This window comes from Triturus cristatus, chromosome 12 (genome assembly GCF_964204655.1).
Source record: "Triturus cristatus chromosome 12, aTriCri1.1, whole genome shotgun sequence".
Classification (NCBI taxonomy): Eukaryota; Metazoa; Chordata; class Amphibia; order Caudata; family Salamandridae; genus Triturus; species Triturus cristatus.
Window position 1 is genome coordinate 82,918,035 of NC_140595.1, and position 23,944 is coordinate 82,941,978.

The 23,944-nt window shown below is 45.4% G+C and overlaps 1 protein-coding gene across 1 annotated transcript in view; it reads left to right on the forward strand.

The window, feature by feature from the left end:
- CKS1B (CDC28 protein kinase regulatory subunit 1B) overlaps positions 1-20,069 on the forward strand; it is a 46,655-nt gene extending 26,586 nt beyond the window's left edge. Inside the window, exons 2-3 of the mRNA XM_085639667.1 lie at positions 3,416-3,543; positions 19,494-20,069. Of these exons, the coding sequence (XP_085495793.1) occupies positions 3,416-3,543; positions 19,494-19,546 (181 nt within the window). The 3' untranslated portion in view covers positions 19,547-20,069. The remainder of the gene's footprint in view (positions 1-3,415; positions 3,544-19,493) is intronic.
- The last annotated feature ends 3,875 nt before the right edge of the window (positions 20,070-23,944 follow it).

Sequence of the window (23,944 nt, forward strand, 5' to 3'; positions counted from 1 at the left end):
TTTTGAGCTCAGTAGACCCGCTGATTATTGGTTTGATACATTGTTGTTTGTGGGGAATTAATCTGCGCAGGTCTTTCAACATTTTTCCCTTAGACCCTCTACCCAGCAGTTTGTGGTGTTTGCTCCTTGAATACAGCCAGAGAGCCAGATCAAGCCATTAATGACTACCTTAAACTTGTAGACAAAAAAGTCACCACTGAGGCTGACATTCATAGGACTCAGAAATTTGACAACTGCCCTTTCTGCTATAACGTCAACATAACATCATCCCTCAACGTCATAATCTAATATCGGACAATGACATCAAAAGTAATACATTCCAAATGTTTACATTCTGGTTTGGAATGTTGCAGGAATTAAAGCGAAAGTTGAAAATCGGACATGGTCCTACTTTGTTAGCTCATTTATGATGATATGCTTACAGGAAACATGGACTGTGTCCCCTGTACATATTAATGGTTTCAAAACTTTTAACTGGCCTGCAATCCCCTTTACATCCGTCCGTTTTGGGGTGGGGCTTTTGTGCACAAAAATCTATGGTTTAACTAAAGGAAACCTTCTAATTCAATTAAATTTCGGGATAACCTAATTTGCTGATGACATTTTAATGTGTTGTGCTAGCAAGTATAGTACTATGAATGGCTTGTTCCCAAGGACCATTGTGGAAGAGGGGGGCCGCTACTGATTTTTATCTTACCTGCAAATTTAGTAACCAAGGCAGGGAAATGCCATTTACATAACCTTGTTTTTAGCGAGCACCTCCCTCAAGCCTTTCGTTAAATATTTTTAACTGGTTGGATCCGGTGTGCCCCCTTAGGAAAGTTACTGGCATTACTGCAACAACAAAAAAGGGGGGGGGGGGTGCACATTAAGTGGGAATATGTCAATACAGGTACCTTGTTATCCCAGCTGGTTAAAGGCAATCACTCCCTGTTTGAGGTCTGTCTAGATGAGGCTGCTGAAGCAAGTATAAAGCAAACCTTCCTCGCTCAGAGGCATTTGCAAGGTCACTATGCAAAGAGTTCTATGCAACAAAATGGCCCGGTGCGATGCTGCATGCTCCAGGACCCACAAAGAGCTGATTATCTCACTTTAAAAGCAACCTAGGTCGTCTATGGAGGTTACACGCTGTAGGAAGGCTTATTATAAAAAAGCGATTAAAGCAAGTAAAGACATCCTTGGGTTAAAAAGGAAGATTTCAGGAAGCTGCCTCCAAGAGGGACCAGAAAGCCTTCTGGAGCTTTATCAACCGACCGTTCCTCAATTGTGTAGAACCTGCAGTAGAATCTGCTACAACTGGTCATGAGTAGGTAACCTTTTTTTTGGGGGGGGGGGGGGAATATATCTATTCAAATTGTGATACCATAGGCTGCAATGGTGATTCCATGACACCTGCAAGGAATGCTTTCTCCCAAGGTATTGCCCCTCGCTGGAACAGATGGTATCGGGAGCAGCTCTAGTGGTTAATCCCTAGGTCTGGATGGGGTGCCCCTAGATCTCTTTTAAGAGTAATCTAGACTTGTGATCCCCCTCGGTAACCAATGTCCTTAGAGCTGCTAGCTCCTCCCCCAAGATGTCATGGTCCAACTCTGTGATTGTTTGATTTAAAAAAAAAAAAAAAGGGCAATAGAGAGGATCCCTGCTGCTATCGCCCAGTCTCTCTCCTGGACTCCACTGTGAAGGTCCTGGGCCGTGTCTTACTATCCCACCTGGACCTGGACCTGGACCTGGGCTGAGGAGAGCGGCAGTCTATCAGACATTCAGTATGGGGTTCGGAGAGGGATGGGGACATTAGACCAATGCCTTAATCTCTGCCTTGTTGGGAAATATACTATTGCAAAGCAGGGGGCCTTGCATTTGGGTTTCATGGACCTGTGTCTCGCACACTAGATTCTGGAGCATCATTGAAGACCTGGGCGTTGACAAATCTGTCATTAATATCTGAGACTTCTATTGCGACTCTAATGCTGTTGTAAGGTTTGGGATGGGGCGAGTGCTCCAAGAGCTTCAGGGTGTGCAGGTGCGTCTGGCAAAGATGTGTCCGCGTGCCTTTTCTATTCTCCCTCTATATTAACTATCTGGTGATGTAGCTTGTGGCTATGTGCGGCGATATGCCCCAAATAGTGAAACGCCCAATACCGGCCTTATTGTATGCTGCTGATGCTGTTATTATGGGCTGCGCACCTGTTGTGATAAAACTGCTCCTGGAAGCCTCTCTATCCTTCATGGCTCGATATGAGGATTAACATCAGCAAATCCTTCATAATGTCCTTCGGACACAGGAAGGCTCAGAAATTTACTTTTATGCTCCACACCACTCCCGTCAAACATGCGGAAAATTCTAGTTATTTAGGGGTCACACTTAACTGCATGGGATCCTGACATCTACAGCTGGAAACTAGGAACAATCAACTGGCAAGGAGCAATTAATGCTGTATTCTCCATTTTGGCTAAGTTAGTTAAAAGATCACTTGCCCATATACAGCGCAAAATGTGTTGGCGCTGCGACATGGGGCTAGAATTTGGGGTATACAGGCGGTACCCCTCCTACAAGTAACGGTAAACATTCGCACAACACTTACTGACTCTGCTAGCGTTCATAACATCCTTTATTACTCATAGGGAACTAGGGCTTCTACATATTGAAGACTCACTTAGAAACTGCCCTATGAAGTTATGACTTGGGGTCTGGACTGTTTTAAAGCCATTCTTGTTTAAGTACTACTTATGCCACTCAAATGATGCACTACACTTTCTTTAATCAGCTGGTTCAGAGTAGATTGTTTACGTTCTATACTTTTTTTTTTATTATTATTTTTTTAAGCTGGTGTTAAGAGGAGATTTCTTAGGTAGCTTATCAACATGAAGGTGCTTCTCTGCAGGACTGATTTAACATCTTATGTATGAAGTCCAGATAACTTGATAGGGCTGTGCTGTACCATGCTAATAGAAATCGACTATAAAGAGGGAATGTGCTTCCGGCCAAGATCACATTTATATTGTGTGAAGTAAAAATTATCTTGATTGTTTCTCATACTTGTGCATACATTTCAGAAACTTGCTTGTAGTCCTCCCAATGGATGCTATTTTATATTCTGTTTTTGTTGACAGTATTTTAATTGTAGGATAAGTGGGGATTTTATCCATGGATTTTTAGATGCATTTGAACTATTCTGTGATGTCCTGTTGTATGTTATTGCACTGCACTTTTATGGTCTATTTCAATAGGACCAAATAAAGTTAATTGAACTGAACTAATGAGCTCATTTAAAGTCATTTTGTTCTGGCGAATATTCAGTTTCGCTAAGTTCCTTCTTGCCTGTTTATGCCAGATCAATATGTTTGACCCCGCTATTTGTGAAAAAAAATGGATCATCCAAGCAGGGTTTAACAGTATGCTTTCTTTCTTTCGCAGACATGTGATGTTGCCTAAGGACATTGCAAAGCTAGTTCCCAAAACGCACTTGATGACGGAGACAGAATGGCGGAACCTTGGAGTTCAGCAGAGTCAGGGTTGGGTTCACTATATGATCCACGAGCCAGGTTAGTCTTTATTTGCAGATGTGATGCTCCTTTTGTGCTGTTCGAGTTACACTTGTGATTGAGGGTGAAAAAAACCAATAATGTTCATTAAAATTACATTTCTTGCTGCAGATTATTCCATAAGAAATACTGCTGGGTGCTAGACTGGTCAAATGTAGCTAGGTTCCTAGGTTACAGTGAGCTTGGAAACCACATCCGTGCATAAACATTGTACTTGGGGTGTTGTACTAAAGTATACAAAAAAACTGATGGGTGGAAGTTTGAATTAATCTCAGTCACTGGTAATTGTTCTGAGCCGCATTTCAATCCATGGTTTTGAATTCCATGCGCACTTGGTTTGGGCATAGTCGTATGCAAATCATTCTTGGCCCTGCTATGATGGGAACAGCCCAGCCGGATCTGCCAAGCCAGGTCCTCTTTAAACAGAAATATGAGCTACCCACGACTGCTTTTGGCCTGGTTAAGGCTCTTCAGTCTGGTTTAACTTCGTTTTTAGGTCTCGCCTGACGTGGGCTGTGCACATGCGCAGTCTCGCTGGTGAGATTTAACGATTTGGGGTATTTTCGGTAAAGGGCGTTAAGCCCCGCCCCTCTTTTCCATTGGCCGGTGTCACGGTTTATGCTAAACGGTGGCCAGCCATTAGAAAAGAGGTGTTGGTGACGTTTTCGTTCGGCTTTCTGAGCCGTCCCATTTGGACGGGCTCGTCTGCCTTCCTTCTGCCGTGCAAGCTTTCTTATCTTTATGGGGCCATTTGTTTCAAAACACATGGCCCCATAAAGACAAGAAAGCTTTCACGATGGACGAAAGTGAAAGCAGACCGTGCTTGTTTGGATGGTGACAAAGTTCTGAAAAGCGGGTGCTTCTATTTAAGTCAATGGAGGCATTTTGTTGTCAAGGGAGGAATAGAGCCTGGGATCCCTTAGTATGAGCGCCATCTGGCGCAAATGATGGGGCATTGCAGGCGAGATTACCCACATGGGAGGAAGAGGGCGGGTAAAGAATAACTAGGAACGTGCCCTGAGCCTCTGACTCCACCCAGTGTGATGGTAATCTTTCCACCTCTGTGTGCACGGCCGAAAAAATGGAGGGCGGAGAGGAAAGAGCAACCTGGCAGAATTAAGGTGAGAGTTTAGAAAAAGTCCCAGGAGGCCGATGGCTGAGAGAGAAAGTCTTGTACGGCACTTTGGAGGGAGGCTGTAGGCAGAGTCAGAAAAAAGGGGAGGCCGCTTCAAGGCTACGCAGGTGGTGCCCCTGATCTCTCCAAATCTACCACAGGGCAAAAGACTTATTCAAATTTGGAGCTTCATCTTAACAGCTGCACGACACAGATTGAGGTGGAATCTTTACCGGGTGCGCAATTGTTTTTGCGCATCAGACTTTAGGGTCAGTGAGTCGGCGAGCACCAGGGGCAGAGAAAAGCAAGGGGCGCTTCCAGCAACTCCACGATGTCTGAGAATGGTGAGAAAGACAAGGAGCGTAAACCCAAAAAGAATAAAGGAGGCAAGGACAGGAAGTAGGGAAAGCAGCCTCCGAACTAAGGCGCTGCGCCAAAGCCAGGTAAGCCGACGCTGCTGCTTGCTGTGCTTCCCTTCTCCCATGCTTTTGATCGGCCCCTATGCGCAGCTCAGGTGTGCTTCCGCCCCTCTCCCAGGGAGTTGTGTAAATCGCTCACTTCCCAGCTTCCCCGGAGGGGTGTGCCGTGGTGTGGGCCACTGCTCTGGGATTGTCTCTTCTGTGAGAGAAGAGCTAGGAGTAGAGAGGACGCCGAACTGTCCGCGCTGCACGCAGCTCCCCCGGGCTCCAGCCACGCTGATCTCCCGGCCAGACAGCAGATGTCCGTACCCGATCTTTGTAGGCGTGCATGCAGATCCCTCGTGCACAGCCTGAGCAATTTGCAGTCGTAGTCAGCACTAAAGAACAGATACTACCTACGAAGGCTGTGTGTCTAGCTCTGCACCCTGTTGCAGTTTTTAACGTCAGGCACCCAAGATTATATTATAGCAAAGGTGTGGGCAGTGTTAAGGAATAAACAACAAGACTGTTTGTTTTTTTAAAGTCCTCTGATGTCCCCAGCCTGCTGTCACCTGGTCAGTTGGCGTGTCACAGTACTCCCTGTAGTAATAGAGCCCCAGAGGTACTTGACATCCCGATTGTTGGCGCCCTAATAGACGCGTGGAGCTTCCTTGTTTAGACGTACCATCTCCTCTTAAGTGCGTCGCAGGACTAGAAAAGATCGTGTTTGCTCCTTAGTCTAGCACGGTCATATCACATTCGACACTGGTGTAAAATCAGATTAGGAGCTGTCGTCACAAACAAAACTGTGTTTAATTACTTTTTGGAATTGTTTTAGCCAAAACATGATAAATGCATGTTTATGTGCACTGTACTTTTTCTGCAGTGTGGGTTATTTTTGAGAGGGGGATGCCAAATGGGTATGGAACTGTTGTCACCTTTTCAACCCGAGGTGAAACATTCTTTTCTACCAAATATCAAATACAATAATGAAATTATTCTAAGAAAAGTAATATAACTGGTTGGTTCTTTACGTGGGAATTGAATGAATTGCATGTGATTAAGGTATGCACACTTGTTTTGTATATTTTAGGTAGCTTTAATTAGTATATTGGTTGAATAGAAATCAAACCCAAAAGACATTTAAATTGAACTAAAAATTTGTAAACCATGTTCATTAGCTTACTGCGTTCAAACACGTGTGCTGTAAGAAGATGCACAAAGGGATAACCCTTTACTCATATGATGTACAGAGGCTCTTACTCCCACCCCTTAATTCAAGAAAGTACAAACCTCATAAAAGTATTTCCAAATCAAACCAGCATTAGCATAGCCAATAGGTCTTGCCTTTGGGACATTATAATTGTTTAGCCATTCAACAGTTGATGTTGCACCAAGGATGTGCTGCATAGTTAAATACTTATAAGGTCCCAAAGGCGCGACCTATTGGCTATGCCAATGCTTGTTTATGGTTCTTAGCCCATCAAACCTGTGTCAATACAAAATGAAGTTCTGATGCATCTCACGCTGTCCGTAAAAGACACTGGCCTGCTTAATTCAACACCTAGTAAGGAAGTGGTAACGTTTGTATGTAAATTGTGCAGATAGAGGCTAATAAGACACCAATTAATAGTCCTATGCGAATTGCAAAAGAATCCTGTCCCTTTAATTCCTATGTCCATCCTACGACAGACTCTTCTGCACTAGCACAATGACTTAGCAAGTCTGCAGCATGGCTCTGTGATTCAAACTAGTTTCATGCTTTACTGCTGCTCTAAGTAATAACTAGGAGCAGAAGCAGACCTCTCGTTGCCGGAACGCGGTAGCGGATTGAAACGGTATGAGTAGTCCAAATGCAGGAGCATTGGGAGAAACAAGAACTGGTGCTCATTGTTATAATTTGGTACTGATAGACAGTGCACAGGTTTAGCAGTTTTTGAATCGGCCTGACGTGTGGCAATGTGCGGATAAGGCACCGGTAGACAGTGCGAGGAATTCAAACGATTGATTGTGAGTTCTATATAGTTTACTGATACCTTCATCAGGGTGTCATGCTACTGTAAAACTTAGTGAATTCAAGTAACAGGGCTATCACACCAGCCTCTTTCATGGCACCATATTGGTTACTAACCTTCTCCCAAATAATGGATTTTAGCGCAGAGGAGAATTGAGAGGGTCACAAAGGCCTGTATTGGAAATTTAGCAAAACATTTATCTCACTTAGAGAATGTATGATCGTGCACTTTGAAAGTTACAGAAGTCCTATTGACCATGTGCATCATTTTATGAACTTGTAGTTACTTTGCTGTAGTCTGACTTCCTAACCTTAGAAGCAAAAATCCATTCTTTTTATATTTTAGTAATTAGATGTAACTGGCAACTCTGTTCTTCTACGTTTGGTGAGGATGAACCGCAGATGTCGAACCCTATACCATAGATTATTATGGTTAAAGTGCCATAGAAATGTTACACCTTGCTCACAGATGTGCACTGTGATGGACCTGAGCACATTAATTATCTTAGCAAAGCGATGTGAACGTTTTCTAACTTCTTGCTTCAAGGCCCCTTTACTGAATACAAATAAAATTGTTTATATCTTGTCGCTTAAAATGCGAAGTTTAGAAAGAAATGCAGATCTGTTTTCTATGAACCACAGTTACAACACAAATGTGCAGTCTCTTTAGAGCTTGCTGGTTTTATATTTCTTTTGCAAAGACCTGACCCAATGTGTTTATCTGCTTTTCTCCCACCTCACCCATGGGTGGGGCATACAAGGGCAACGTGGATCTTTGGGTTTGCAGAGCTTTGGCTTGTAACAGCATAGAGAGCTGGTTCATGGCATGCTTCCTATATCAAAGCCCTTTGGTTGATAGCGGGAGAGAATACAAGATGTTCGAGGCATGTGGGCTGCTGAATTCATATCTGTGCATAGATCGCCGCCTAGTGTTGGGTCCGGATGTTTGCATGTTGTTGTCCTGGAAGAGTCTTCGAAGTATCCTGGGATAGGTGACTCCTCCCCTGGACTACAGTGCGCATGGGCATCCTCTCCATCCTCAGATTGTTTTTTTCCGCCATTGGGTTCGGATGTGCTTATCTTGACTCAAGTTAGGAAAAACTTTTTACAGGCCAAAAGGCCTTTAGTTCGCGTCGGTACTGTTCCCGATCGGTATCGATAGTTATTTGTTAGTTTACTAACTTCAAGAACAACTTTTTCGCATCATACCCGACCATCGACCCGACATCGACGATGGAATCGAGGACACCATTCAAGCGGTGTCCTGTATGCAACGCGAAATATCCCCATGTCGACGTCCACCCGGTGTGCAACAAATGCCTTTCACCGGATCACGACGAGTCCACATGTATGGCCTGTGCCCGATTCCGATCCAAGAAGACTCTCCGGAATCGACGAGCAGCGAGACTTGAAGCGCAGCAAGCGGCACCGGCCCCGACCAACATCTTCAGCGCCGAGGACGAAGAGGTCGAAGACGTGGAGAACCTACCCTCCAGCCCCGCTTTCGAACACGACTCCGGATCGGAAGACATCGAAGATCGACTCTTTCACAGAGACGAAGCCGACACCGAGGTAGGAGACTACAATGAGGCCTTAGGGGCCGAAGAGAGTAGCTCCGGTGACGACCAAGGCCTACCCGTACAGACTGAGGATATCCCAAAGCATCAGTCTATGGCTCCGGTCGAGGGATCGCCTTCGGGCCTTACCCAAGACCTATCCCGCAGTTCTTCGGCCCCGCCCTCTGGCCCGGCCTCGGACATTCAGCAGCAGCCATTACTACCCAAAACGACTGGTTTCCCTTCATCGAAACCGAAAGCCGTATTGGTTCATCAGAAACCGAAACTGAAAGTGTCACTGGTCGGATCGAAGCCCACCACACCTTCGACGCCAGCCAAACCCGTCGGCACCGACCGCACCAAACGGGACTTCGGTGCCGAGCTTGCAGCAGCCGACGTCGGCGCAGACACACGGAAAAAGACCATCGGTACCGCCAAACCGCCTCGGCTCCCGGCACCGAAACAATCGGCTCCGGCCACAAAGGTCAAAATGGCTGCTGCGTCTCACACCGCTTCGAAAGCAGCACCAAAGGCACAATCATCGACGCCGTCGACAGCTACCACCTCTCCTCGACTCGATGACCCAGTGGCGCCGAAGAAGTCCACGCCTGCCTCGACAGAACCGGTCGGCGCCAAAGAACCGTCGGCGCTCCAGGTGCGGCAAGTTGCAGCGTCCTTGCAACGCATCAAAGACAAAGCAGCCCTCCAGGACACGTCAGGGTCCGAGCCGAAAAAAGCTCAAAAAGCTTCTCCGGCACCGGCCAACATTACTTTTGGCCTGCCGCCATCCACGGCCCCAAAACTATTCGAAATCAGAACACGTGTCACCCACACCAGGATCACACCTGCCGAACGCTCTCCTGTGGAGACGTCACCATCGCACATCATCGATTCCGACACCGGCAGAATGATGCTCCACAAGAGGAGAATAACTTCCGAGCCAGCTTTGGACTCCTACCGGATCCCGCTAAAGAAAAAGCTGCCAGTGGATTCGGAACCAGTTCTTTACGAACCTCTCCATACCTCTTACCAACATCCACTGTCCTTCTCTCCAACACACTCCGAAACCGACGTTTTGGAGGACTACATGGGTGACCACGTCCCCTACCCCGGAGAGATGGACCCTCAAGGCCAACAGGACCCTGACCAGGCTTGGGATGACCCTGTAGACCCGGGTGCACCTATGGATACACAGGACACGCAGCTATATGGCGCAAAAACGTCTCCCACAGAGGACACTGCCGCATTCAACGCCCTCATTGAACGCGCTGCGGCCAATCATGGTGTGCAACTCCACTCTGACACCATCAAGGACGATTTTCTCATGGATACTTTCGCATCCTCCGAAAGGAATATCAAAACTCTACCCATGTTGAAAGGTGTCCTCAAACCAGCAAAGGACATTTTCAAAGAACCCACCAGGGCAAGAGTAATAAACCCCAGGATCGACAAGAAATACAGGTCGGCGCCTGGGGACCCTACCTACATTAGAGGCCAGTTGCCTCTGGATTCCATAGTAGTCACGAACGCTCGCAAACGGGCGCACTCTCAGACAACAGGGGATGCTCCTCCCCCGGACAAAGAGTCCAAGGTACTAGAGACCTCCGGCAAACGGGTTGCAGCCCAAGCAGCTAACATATGGCGTATTGCCAATACTCAGGCGCTCCTAGCTCGCTACGATCGCGCACATTACGACACATTAGAAACATTACTCCAACATCTCCCTGACCAATACAAAGAGGGAGCAGAGATCCTCATCAGGGAGGGACAACTCCTCACGAACGCATCCATTAAGTGTGCACTGGATGCCGCAGATACAGCTGCCAGAGCCATAAACACTAGCGTCATGTTACGACGACACGCCTGGTTACGAATCTCCGGATTCAAACCTGAGGTACAAAATAACATCCTCAACCAGCCGGTCAACCCCGACTACTTATTCGGGCCAGAGGTTGACACCACCCTAGAAAAAATAAAAAAGGACACAGACACTGCAAAGTCCATGGGGGCTCTCCAAACGCAGACCTTTCGGAGCGGCTCCTTTCGTCGCCCCGGAAATAGAGGAGCAGGTAGAGGACAGGGGTCACAGCAAACCTACAACAAAGGAAACACACAAAGTTCCTACGATAAAAACACCCGGGGTGGATATCGTGGCTCAAGCACAAAGGGCAGAGGACGCGGATATGGCAACACCAGGTCCTCCCCCCAAGAACAAACAGTGACGCCCTCTCCCTTCCTCCCGACCACATAACACCTGTCGGGGGAAGGCTACAACAGTTCCTGTCCACGTGGAACTCCATCACCACGGACAGGTGGGTCAAAGATATTATCAAACACGGTTACTGCCTAGAATTAACCTCCACTCCACCCACAATACCGCCAAAACACCGTCCTATGTCCTCAGAGCACTTAACGCTATTACAGCAGAAAGTGCTAAATATGCTACTAAAAGGCGCAATAGAGGTCGTACCCGTCCACGAGCAAGGTACGGGGGTGTACTCCCTGTACTTTTTAATACCGAAAAAGGACGGGTCGCTCAGACCTATACTAGACCTGAGACCCCTCAACCGCTACATTCTCTCGGAGCATTTCCACATGCTCACCCTGCAACAAGTCCTACCACTGCTCAAATAGGGAGACTTCCTAGCCACGCTAGACCTCAAAGATGCGTATTTCCACATACCCATTCACCCATCACACAGGAAATATCTCAGATTCACTATTCAAGAGCAGCACTACCAATTCAAGGTTCTTCCCTTCGGCGTGACAACAGCGCCCAGAGTTTTCACAAAGTGCCTGGCTACTGTGGCCGCACATTTACGGAGGCAACACATTCATGTCTACCCCTACCTGGACGACTGGCTTGTTCAAGCAAAGTCAACCCAGCAATGTGCCAGCCACATGTCCCGCACCATTCACCTTCTTCACAGTCTGGGGTTCTCACTAAATTACCCAAAATCCCATCTCCAACCCGCACACGTACAACAGTACCTAGGTGCGACCATAGACACTCTGGCGGCCACAGCTCAGCCGAATTTAGTGGGAATCAACAGCATGCAAATGCTGATTTCCAAGTTCAAACCCCAACACTCCCTTCCCACGCGAGTGTTAATGCAGTTGATAGGCATGATGGCCTCCTGCATTTTCATAGTCCCACACGCGAGACTACATATGCGCCCGCTTCAGGACTGCTTAGTACGTCAATGGAATCGGGCTCAAGGGCAACTAAAAGACCTAGTGTTGGTGAGCGGTCGGGCATACAACTCTCTGCATTGGTGGAATCCACAAAACCTTTGCAAGGGCCGACCGTTCCAAGAGCCTGTTCCACAAATAATACTGACAGCGGACGCGTCTCTCCAGGGATGGGGAGCTCATGTACTCAATTACACAGTGCAGGGACTATGGACAATACAACAAAAGAAGATGCACATCAACCTTCTAGAACTGATGGCAATCTTCCTGGCTATGAAAGCATTCAAAGTACACTTGTGCAACAAAGTCGTGTTGATCCGGACGGACAACATGACCGCCATGTACTACATACAGAAGCAGGGAGGAACACACTCTCCACAGTTGTCTCATCTGGCTCAGAGCATGTGGAAGTGGGCCATTCAGAGGAACATGTTCCTCATGGCGGAACACTTCCCCGGCAAGGACAACCAGATGGCGGATCTGCTCAGCAGACACAGCCACCAGATGCACGAGTGGGAGTTACACCCATCAGTACTCCAGCCGTACTTCCAGCAGTGGGGTCATCCAGACATAGACCTATTCGCCACAAGCGAAAACGCAAAATGCCAAAGCTTTGCCGCCAGGTTCCCACATCCGCAGTCGCAGGGCAATGCGATATGGATGAACTGGTCCGGCAGATTTGCGTACGCTTTTCCCCCAGCACCACTGATACCGCTGGTGGCACGCAAACTCAGACAACACTCACTGACACTCGTCCTGGTTGCTCCAACGTGGGCACGCCAGCCATGGTACACCACCTTTCTCGAACTTTCCGTGGTGCCGCATCAAAGGCTGCGTATCAAACCCGCGCATTTGACGCAGAACCATGGAGAGATTCAGCACCCAGATCCGCAACAGCTGAACCTGGCAATCTGGCTCCTGAAGTCCTAGAGTTTGGCTACCTAAACCTGCCACCTGACTGTATGGACATCATTAAGGAGGCCAGGAGACCCACTACCAGAGCTTGCTATGCAGCCAAATGGAAAAGATTTGTCATTTATTGCAATAATAATGACATTAACCCGCTAGACTCATCCATCCAAAACATAATTTGTTACCTCTTACACCTATACCGATGCAATCTGGCATTCACCTCAATACGTGTCCATTTGACCGCAATATCAGCCTATCTCCAGAACAGGCAGCACCTCTCTTTATTCAGAGTGCCGGCCATCAAAGCATTCTTGGAAGGACTCAAACGAGTAATTCCTCCAAGCCACCCACCAGCTCCAATGTGGAACCTCAACTTGGTCCTCACACGACTGATGGGTCCACCCTTCGAACCTCTACACTCATGCGAGATTCAATTCCTCACCTGGAAAGTAGCTTTCCTAGTAGCAATCACTTCTTTGAGGAGAGTTAGTGAACTCCAGGCACTAACCGTTCAAGAGCCATTTATACAGGTTCACGCCAACAGGGTCGTACTACGTACCAACCCCAAATTCATGCCCAAGGTGATATCGCAGTTCCACATGAATCAAACTATTAAACTGCCCGTTTTCTTTCAAAACCCACAAACTGTCGCAGAAAGAGCACTCCATACACTAGATGTAAAGAGAGCCCTCATGTACTATATCGACAGGACTAAGGTCTTTAGGAAGACTAAACAACTTTTCGTTGCCTTTGCCGCACACCACAAAGGTAACGCTATCTCCAAAGCAGGTATAGCCAGATGGATCGTTAAATGTATTCAAATTTGCTACCAAAAAGCTAAACGCACATTAACAATTCCCCCACGAGCCCACTCAACACGTAAGTTAGGGGCCTCCATGGCTTTCCTGGGAAACATTCCTTTGCATGATATATGTAGAGCAGCCACCTGGTCCACTACACACACATTTACCAAACACTATTGTGTAGATGTGCAATCAAAACAGCAGGCAGCTGTAGGACAGGCTGTTCTCAAAACTCTTTTTCAGACCGCTGCAGCTGGCACTGGTAGCCGCCGCTAATAGGAGGTACTGCTATGTATTCTATGCACAGATATGAATTCAGCAGCCCACATGCCTCGAACTGAATATGCTACTTACCAGTATGCATCTGTTCTTGGCATGTAGGGCTGCTGACATTCATATCGCCCTCCCTCCTCCCCGGCGCCTGTAGCAGCTGCAGCTCTCAGAATTACTGTAAGCATGGTCATCACTTTCTGTATCTACTCCATCACTGCCACAATGGCGAAAAACAATCTGAGGATGGAGAGGATGCCCATGCGCACTGTAGTCCAGGGGAGGAGTCACCTATCCCAGGATACTTCGAAGACTCTTCCAGGACAACAACGTGCAAACATCCGGACCCAACACTAGGCGGCGATCTATGCACAGATATGAATGTCAGCAGCCCTACATGCCAAGAACAGATGCATACTGGTAAGTAGCATATTCATTTTTCAAGATTATATGCTCTAAATTTTGACACATTGTCCGCAACATTTGGGTAAAAAAATAATTGGTTATAAAGTTGATAATTTCATTGGCAATTAAGAAAAGAAACAACGGTATATACAGGTGAGTGGTGGCCTTCAGAAATTTCTCTGTCTCACTAGATGTGGGCGGGCACAAGTGAATTAATGTACAACACAACTAGCTGCAAACTAAGTCAACACAACTTTATATCAAGTTTCAACTGTCCTGCTCACACAAATGGAAAGACCTTACATGTAATTGTCAGCGGAAAGTGAACCGTCTTATTGTTTTAAGTGAGGTGAGCCAACAATTTTATGAACATACGCTCACTATACACCCTAACACACACCTGTCAAATTAATCTTTAAAAACTAATTTAGATGCTTCTCGGGTCCCCTTTGCACTTTGTGACTAAAAGATGGTTCTGAAAACACTATTTCTTAAGACCTGACTGCACCAGGTACAACGATGCAGCACAAAACTCTTTTGAATCGAACACACCTATTAAAGTGAAACATGTTCTAAAGAAAGGTATCTCGTGGCTTTTAGTAAAAGAAAGGAAATAGAAAAGACCATAGTAATTGAATAAAACACCCAACTTTTTGTTGGCTCAAAAGGTAGCTAGGAAGAAATAAATGATTGAAGTGATTGTGACAAAAGCTTAATATCTCCAATCAAAAAATACTAAACTGTCCAAAGAATTCTTCAGGCTTCTCAACGTCAATTCAGCACACTCCAAAATCCATCTGCACCCAATCTCAATCCAAAATGCAAATAATTTCTCATGGTTTTTAGTAACAAGTTAACTTTTCTCATAACTATAATCATGCACTTTAACCTCACACCACATTCTTCCAACAACAAAAAATCCAGATTCAACAACATTCTAAGTGGCGGTCCAGTTTTTCACCACTCTGTGGACAAATCTAGAAAGACAATACAATCTAAACCCAACCATCTTTTGTGAAGAAAGTACCCCGCCCACCGTGATAAAGCAGAACCTTGAATCATATGGCAATTAATGATGCTGCTGATATCCAGCTCTCTAAAAGAGGGGCATCTCCAGGTTAGACAATTCACAATGACTTAAAGTAACACCAAGATGTTTAAATTCTAGTTGAAAAATATTAGCCAGAGACTAATCTGTGTAACTAATCAACTTCACAGGAAATGTCTGGCTACTCAACAGGGGGTCATTCTAGCTTAATGCATAAAAACATTAGGATATTATATTGTTCAGGTTAAGCAATCAAGGTGCAAAAAACGGATTCTCTTTTCCTACATCTTAGAGTAGCAAGTTGTCTTTGCAATTATGCTTTTTTGTAAATGAATTGAAGAGCTATTTGGATCTTGGAGTTTATGCACTGATATGTAGAGCCCAACATATGCTAATGTCTAGTGAATTGTCAGTAAAAGTAAATGATGCTGCCTCATTACCTGGCTCTTGGGGAACAGTGTTAGCGTCTTCAAATAAGATAGTCGCTCTGTACACACATTTTTCTTAAAATTAATGACTGGACTAATTCTCTTTCCCCCAGAAAATTGGAACAGTAATCTGTTTACAATTGGTCCCACCAGTTTCAATAATTTATCTTGGTATATTAGAGTTCAGTCCAATCCTGTTTTGGGACTTTTTCTATGACTTTGACATATGTTTTACCATTTGGATGTTTAATTTGGCGTTTTGAATGGTCTTTTTAGACTGCTGCATATATAACAAACAGTGAAATAACGACGTAATCTTTAATACTTAAGATTCTGGGGGTTGGTTATATGGTGAGGCACTACACTCTCCTTTAGGAGTTGCAAATGTAATCTTAACCAGCCTTTTTTCCTCCAAGACCAGTTCCAAACAATCAATGGCATCTTCAGAGCGGGTCACATAAACACCACCCCCTTGTTTCATATCTTGTCATGGTCAAGTCGTGGCTTACCTTGAGGTTGTAGCCTTCTTTGTTCGAAGTGTACCTTTTCAGCCATTTTTAAGATAAATTAAATTTCAGACCAAATGCTAGGCAGGGTTGTGTGAACATCAAAGTAATGAGCAGAACAAGCAATCCTACACAACACTATATTACTTCTTTTGAACCCATGAATGCAGAGTATTTGTCTCTGGGTGGCAGTTGGCGAAGAGACTGAGTGGTTTTCAAAACTCATTTGGAGCTGCAATCCCGGTGTGTGGTTTGCTGCAAAATCCCACGGGACTCTGTCTACCGTGAAGCAAACTTTAAAACAGCAGTATAAAATAGACGTCAAGTTGTTCTCCAGCAGGCCCTTGATACTAGCATGGAGTTATTGATGAACCCTAGAACACATAAACGGCAACATACATTTCAGGTTCAAAGTCCTTTTTAGGTCTCGCCAGAGCCAGCGCATGCGCTGCTCTGGTGAGACTTATAGTTAGTGGGCTTCAAAAAGCCCGACGACAGCTTTTTGAGAGGCATAGAGTGTGCGCCTCGCTCCGCCTCTCCGTCTTGCGCTTCAACGCTCCTCCCCCTCCCCCACCATAGAGCGCGTCTTCTTGTTGCTTGTTTTCACATTTGCTTTTCGTGTGTCTGAATAAAACTGTGCACTTCTTTATTAGATAATCGCCGGCATGTTTCTTGATTTTGGAATCGCTGTCTCTATTGGGGAGATCTTGGTCGTATCACCCTTCCTCGGGCACTTTGTTTATTCAACGCGATCTGGGCACAAGGAGGAGGTTTCAGCGGTGTACTGTGACCGTAGGGGGCGGCTTCCCTGCCGAGTCTAAAATTGCGCCCCTTTTCATATAACTGCAACACAGGATTTCAGTATAGTCCTCTTTTGATTTCGAGACACACACTCGTGTCATCGATGATCCGGAATGTTGCTGGAGCTTTAAACATTGGACGGCAAGGAGGGTGCGTGTCTTATGGTGAGACTGGTCCCAGATTTTGGCATTTGGATGTTTGCATGGCGTTCGAGCAGTGACTTCTTCGTAAGTCTTTGCATTTAGAATGCATTACATAACTGGGGCAGTTGGTTTGGAGTACCTTGTTTATATTATGAACTCTTGGGCCGGCCTGTCAATTTACAGACCTGCTTAGTTAACATATTTTTAAGGAAGTGCAGGAAATTCAACCGGCGGACACTAGTGTGCATAACGCATTCCAAGCAGGTGTTGAAACGTGTTTTTTAGGTCTCGCCTACGCAGTGCGCATGCACTGCATAGGAGACCTTTAGCCGTCGTGCAGCTTTTTTTTACAAAGCACATACTCGTGCTTGTAGCGGCATACGCCTTGCGGGAGTGCGCAGCGGCGCGCCACAAGCACGAGTATGTGCTTCGAAAAAAAGCTGGCTTGCGCATGCACGCACCACTGCACAACGAGCTCTGTCCACTCTTGCTGGAAGCCTCCCGTAGGTCTTGGTCTAATGCTGCCTCTGTTACCATATTAAACAAACCTACTGCCACTGCTTGTTGTCAGAGGTGCCATCTGTGCAGGTAAAATAAGTTTTCTTTAAAATGGGCATTTACGAGCAGATCTTTGAAATGATGATTTTTACTGGGTTTTTGGGAACTACAGTGACAGCATTCACCCCCTGGCACAGTTAATGTTTTGCCACGATCAGATGCATGCCTTTTAACCACAAGCCTGCTTGTTTGTATCATACACCCGCTACTCTAAGTAGGGACTGCTGGAACCAGTTAACACAGATGCAAAGAAAAAGTACATTAGGCCAATCCAATCTACATAGGATGATTTGATTTCTGAATGTCTCTTGTGAGCCCCTCGAAAACCAGGACCTCTTATTGATTTAAAAGCAGCACTTTCAACCTTCAAAGTGTCCTGTTGAAATGGGAATGACACTGCGCCACGGGACTGTGCAGCTGTCGCTGGCATTCTCGCCCATCACATCCACTCCTTTGAAGGCAGAATATCTTCTCTGGAACAGTCACAACTAGAGCTTTCAAGCCGCTCGGATGGCCAGTGCAGCAGGACAAACGCGCATTCACTGTCCTCGTTCCACTGGCCCTCCCAATTGCACTATCTTCCGCTTGCCTGGCGTTGGTCCCGTTTGCAAAACTGCTCCGGACTCCTCCCCCCACCCCCACCCCCCCACCTTAACAGTATAATTTGCCTCATCTAATTCCCTTTCACATGTCGTGCCAATAAAGAACCTGGCTGGCAATCTAACACTCGTCAAAACCACCTTATTTATGCCCGATTTTCAGACCACTTGGAAATATACAGAACATTCAAGTGTAAGAAAAAATACAAGTTCGAAAAATACACTCTGCTTTCAAGGAGGACTGATATATGCCAGAAAACTACTACCACGTGTGCCCAAAAATTTGCCATCGCCCAATACAGGCGCCCAGGGCAGCATGCACGCTGCAGGAAATAGAAATATGAAGCCACTCGAATTAAAAGAAGTAAATGCATACCAGCAATCTAAAACTCTAGCTTTTCTGGCATGTCCGGTATTTCTGAGAGGCAGTGAACAAATGGTTACAAGAACTCGGTGACTAACCCTTCAAGTGCTCCGTGCTCAAGGAGGCAGAGCATAGTAGAACCATCTATGACAACCGCAGATGCCCCATTAGCTTCCATGGCCTACATAACGCTTGCATATCGCTTACACTCCATTCACAAAGCCAACAATATCTAGTGTGCTATATTCTAGACAAGAATGCCGCATACGTGTACACATTCTTCACTGCTACTTGCTTGGCATAGCCAATAGACCTTGCCTTTTGTACCTTAAGTATTTAGTCTTCAGCACAATATCCTTGGTGCAACAACAACTGTTGCATGGCTCAACACTTATAAGGTCCCAAAGGCGAAACCTATTGGCTATGCCAATGTTTGCTGATTAGAGGGTTAAGGTGGTATATTTACAAAGATGGTAGGATTTAGATTTTATTGGGCTAGGGAGTTACTGTGTTTGCTTTTCACCAAAACAGACATTCCCTATTCTCCATTTGTGGGTCATGCCTCTTTATTTAGCCTAATTGATCGTGTTAATCTAGGGTGTACAAAGCATTTTTCAGACAGAATGGTGATCACGAAGCAAAACATGCAGTACCTGCAAATAAAATGATGGAAAACCCCGTTTAAAATAACCAGCAGCCTACATTCAAGCCTCCATGGTTACATGTCCTGGTTTAGGGTGATATGCTTTGACAGAAAGAGCAGCAGAGAACAAAACTTTTTATTTTGAGGTGCTAAAATAGAAAGTGTTTAACATTTGTATTTTTGTTTTTTTCTTTAGAGCCACATATTTTGCTGTTTCGACGACCGCTACCGAAGAAACCAGAAAAATGATCTCCCTTTCTTGTACTATACATGCCTATATATATATATAATGTTCATAATTTTGCTCTTAGCTGCAAGCACCTTTTTAAAAGTGTTGGAACTGTTTGTATTTCCAAACTACTCCTTTTTCTTTTGTGGTAGGAGGGAAAATATTTGCAATACAACATAGTTGTGCCACACGAGAAAACTAGATGAACTTTTCAATGTGCCCCTAAAATATGGGGGGAATTGGACTCTTTCCAGGTTGACTCTTTCAACCTAGGATCTGGCGGGCCCAGAGAAGTCCTGGTGAGCTTGGCTGGTCCCTTGGCTGCCTCTTACAGTGCTCATTGCTCAAGAAAATGAAAGAAATTGTTTGGACTTTGGCTGCTTTTCTTATGTTTAATATGTCTGTGCATTGAAACCAGTTTCATTCTACCCCTCCTTTCTGCTTCAATGAGTGTTATACATGTTTTCTTTGCTCCATAACTTGGAATGCATAGACATCCATTTAAATAATCACTTGAATAAAGTGAAATGTTTTTATAAAAAAGGGTGCGAGTTATCAATTTTGTCTGGTGACCAACCTGTATGTAAACTTCATGGGCCCTTACACCTGATTGACCAAGGCAAAGTCAGATAATGTCCTGCACTTCTTAGCTTGGCTAAACCCGTGAATCTTCCTGCTGGAAATGCCTACAGGTTGGCGGTAAGTTTGGGGAGAAGATTGATTATTCTCTTCCCCAAACTTCCCTGCTGCCTCCTTTCCATTCTGCCCCCTCCTCTGAGTAAGATAGGATGCCCTGCAATCTATAAAGGTAAATGCATTGTGTGGAATCTTTCTATTGTAATCCCTATTACATTATCTTTTGAAAAGTCCTCCCAACACTGCACCAATGCCAAGCCGATCAGTATATCATGTCAATTAAAGCGGAAATACAGTTAGTATGTTTGTGCATTGGTGCTGAGAAAGTAAAATGAATTCCAATGCTGTCGTACCACGTCCTCATTAAGAATATGCCAATATTTTATTATGCTTTAATATGTGCTGATCATTTATTTCTGAATTACATTGTTCCATTTACTTCCCCACTGCTCCACGTTACCCATCAACCACCTGATTCCATATTTTAGACATGCCACCCCATGAGTGTCGCAATACTCTAAAAGAAAAAAACTGAACATATTTCATAAACTTTGTTTTTAACATAAATGCTCTGACTAGGTCAGTTAAGCCCAAAGTTACAATGCCCCTGCATGTCCAAAGACTCGCAGCATGTTATGGTTTTAGAATCGGCCCACTTAAAAAAATGGAGCAAGTTGAAACCCCTTGCTGATCAGTTTTTAGGTCGAGCCTAGCAGCAGCGCGCATACACTGCTCGCTCTGTGAGACTGCTTTAGTATAGTATGGGAGAGAAGCCGCACCCACTCTTCTCCCATAATTTTCATTGGCTTGTGTCATTGTCTTTCGTAAATGCTGCCTTCGGATTTGTAAATTAGCTTGTTAGTCCCTCCTTGGTACGGCCTGGTCTTCATTTGTACCCTCCCATGGCGACTGGCCCTTTTACTTCGGTTATTACTCAGGACCTGTCATTTAGTCTGTTAGCACTATTTACTTTATTGAGTTTCTCTTACTGCAGGCCGGACATTTGCTGCTTCCCCTCCCCCCCCCCCCCCAAGTAAAATGGATTTAGAATTGATTTATGAAAGTCATGTGAATTCTAGGTAGCACATAATCCTGTGCTAATGGGCTGAAGCTGACAACAGCACATCTGTGTTACATGTCATCTGTACTAAAGCCACCTGACAGGTTGTTTTCAAAAACCTGTTTTATTAACAATCCCACCTCCGCCAATGCCACTGCTGCCAGTACCACTACCTCCAATACCACCACTACTACCAGTGCCACCACCAATACCTCTACCATCACCACCCCCCACCAATACCACCGCGCCTCTCGCTCACTGGTAATAGCAGGGGCACTGTACGAGGCTGGAGCTGCAGTCGAGACCATACTTTCCTCCCTCCATGCCTGCCATAAAGCACAGCTCACCCTGCACTATCGGGTGAAGCCAGGGCCCTACTACAGCTGGACTGTTTATTAGGCCAAAGATAGCAATGACATTATGCAATGCCACACTGCACACTCAAATCACGGAGAAAGCAGGCCCCCTGCTTCAAATCGGCTTTTATCTGTCATTAAAAAATCATTGCCTCTAAGTGGCTAATTCTTGCTGCCTGTACCACCTTTTTGTCAAAAGTTAACTTCCATGGAGTATGGCCGCATGCCTATGTACAACGAGCACTTGAAAGTGTTCATGTTTTGTTTTCTCTCTCAGCGCTGTGTCTATTTCACACGTGCTGTGCTTTATCTACTTGTTTTTAGCGGAATTTAGTATTTTTAGCCTGACCCAACCAACTCATTTTCCTGTCTCAGATGTGTGAACAGCGCAGCACCTTCTGCTTTTACCTCCTTGGTAATTGACCAGGGCCCGTGGCTCCTTCCCACCTAGGCTGCTATGACAGAAGTGGTCAGTTACGCAAATCACGCCACCGACCCCCCCGTCTGGGGTTCACCATTTCACGGAGGAATCGAAGATAAAATGCAGCAAAACCAGCAGGATAAGGGTAAGTGAGTTAAAAGAAGAGGGGCATAAACAAAAAACAAAACACTGCCTGTTCTGGGCTAAGCACAGGCTGCCGAAAAGCAAGAACGGCATGAAACATGTCCACAACTGGGTTTGCTTAGGACTCCGAAGGTAGGAGGCATCCTTCTGCACCCGATGGCTGCACAGGAAGCGATCAGTCCCCAGCAGAGATGGGTTGAGGCTGGTTTTATTTCACATCTACCTTTAAGACGACGTTTCTTACGCGGAGCTGGAATCAACTCAATTTCATATTTGATCATTTGTGCCATTTGCTGGAATATAGCCTAAGCGCACTTTGTCATTTTGTTAATATCTTCTGACTATTTTAAATGCTTGTTTTACCAGTTTTTTTGTTTACACTTTGTACTTTACACGAAAGGTTAGTTTGTAGTCTTGGAGACTACTCGTACGTTGCTTTGTCAGAATGAAAGCTTGGCATAACTTTTCCGAGTGATATCCCCACCAAGAAGTCTGCCATTTTCAATCTGTGGAAAAGATTCTTTCTCCAGTATTGGGGTGTCTTTCATAGATTCACATGCTTGAATATTCCCCGTCGTCGGAGTGGGAGTCCCACGGTAAATAATATAGCAATATATACAGCCATAATATATATATATATATATATATACATATACATAAGTAATCATATAAAACAGAGATATAAGTAAGTAATAACATCAAGAATGTCCCTATATGAAATTTCCATTGAGATACATGGAAAGAGAAAAAAGACATTCGTAGTCTATCTCTGTCATTATGTTAGTCCGAACTCCGGCCAATCAGGCGCCAGCTCCTCTCTAGAACCTTCTCCTCAGAGCTCCTCACCTCAGATTTTCTACCGCACGTCGTGTGAAAGGGAGTCTCCCTGAGCTCTGCTCAGTTTTTTCTCTTCAGGATGACTTCAAGTAAGAAGTCTTTGTTTAGACCTTGTTCTTTTGTGGAAAGCTACGTTCTTCTCAGAAGATCCACACAGTAAGTGTATTTACTGTCTTTACCCTACCATGAAGTGGGTGAATATAAATTCTGTAGAATTTTTTCTACAAAAACTCTGAAAGACAGGGAAGGCCGTCTCTTGTTGTGGCTCCAGAGACTTAAGGATAAATATGAAGTAATTTTCTGAGGTAGAAAACTTTACTTCTGGCCGTTCCCACACAGCCTCAAAACGCAGTAGTGTACAGGAGTTACCTACTCCTTCCTTAAAAGAAGAAAATGTCTCTGACTATGACATCTGCCACTTCTTCTTCTTTGAATACTGCTGTGTCGCCCACGAGACATAGTTCTCAGGCTAGTGAGGTTTTCAACTTTCCAGTTTTTTCAAAGATGGCTTCATCGTCTACGATGGCTCCGTCTACGGTGGCTCCGTCTACGGTGGCTCCGTCTACGGTGGCTCCGTCTACGGTGGCTCCGTCTACGGTGGCTCCGTCTACGGTGGCTCCGTCTACGGTGGCTCCGTCGACGGTGGCTCCGTCGACGGTGGCTCCGTCGGCGGTGGCTCCGTCGGCGGTGGCTCCGTCGGCGGTGGCTCCGTCTACGATGGTTCCGTCGACGGTGGTTCCGTCGACGGTGGTTCCGTCGACGATTCCGTCTACAAAGATCTCTTCAATAGCCTTCTATGCCTCAGAGCCCGTCGACTGCAGTTTAATCGGTAAAAATAAGGGTTTAAAAAAGACGACTTCTGCACAGAGGTCATTAAAAATCCAAATCTCTTCGACATATACAGCGACTACTTCGTCCTTTGCTGCTGTTCCTTTATTACCATTACCACCGAGTACTTGACAAG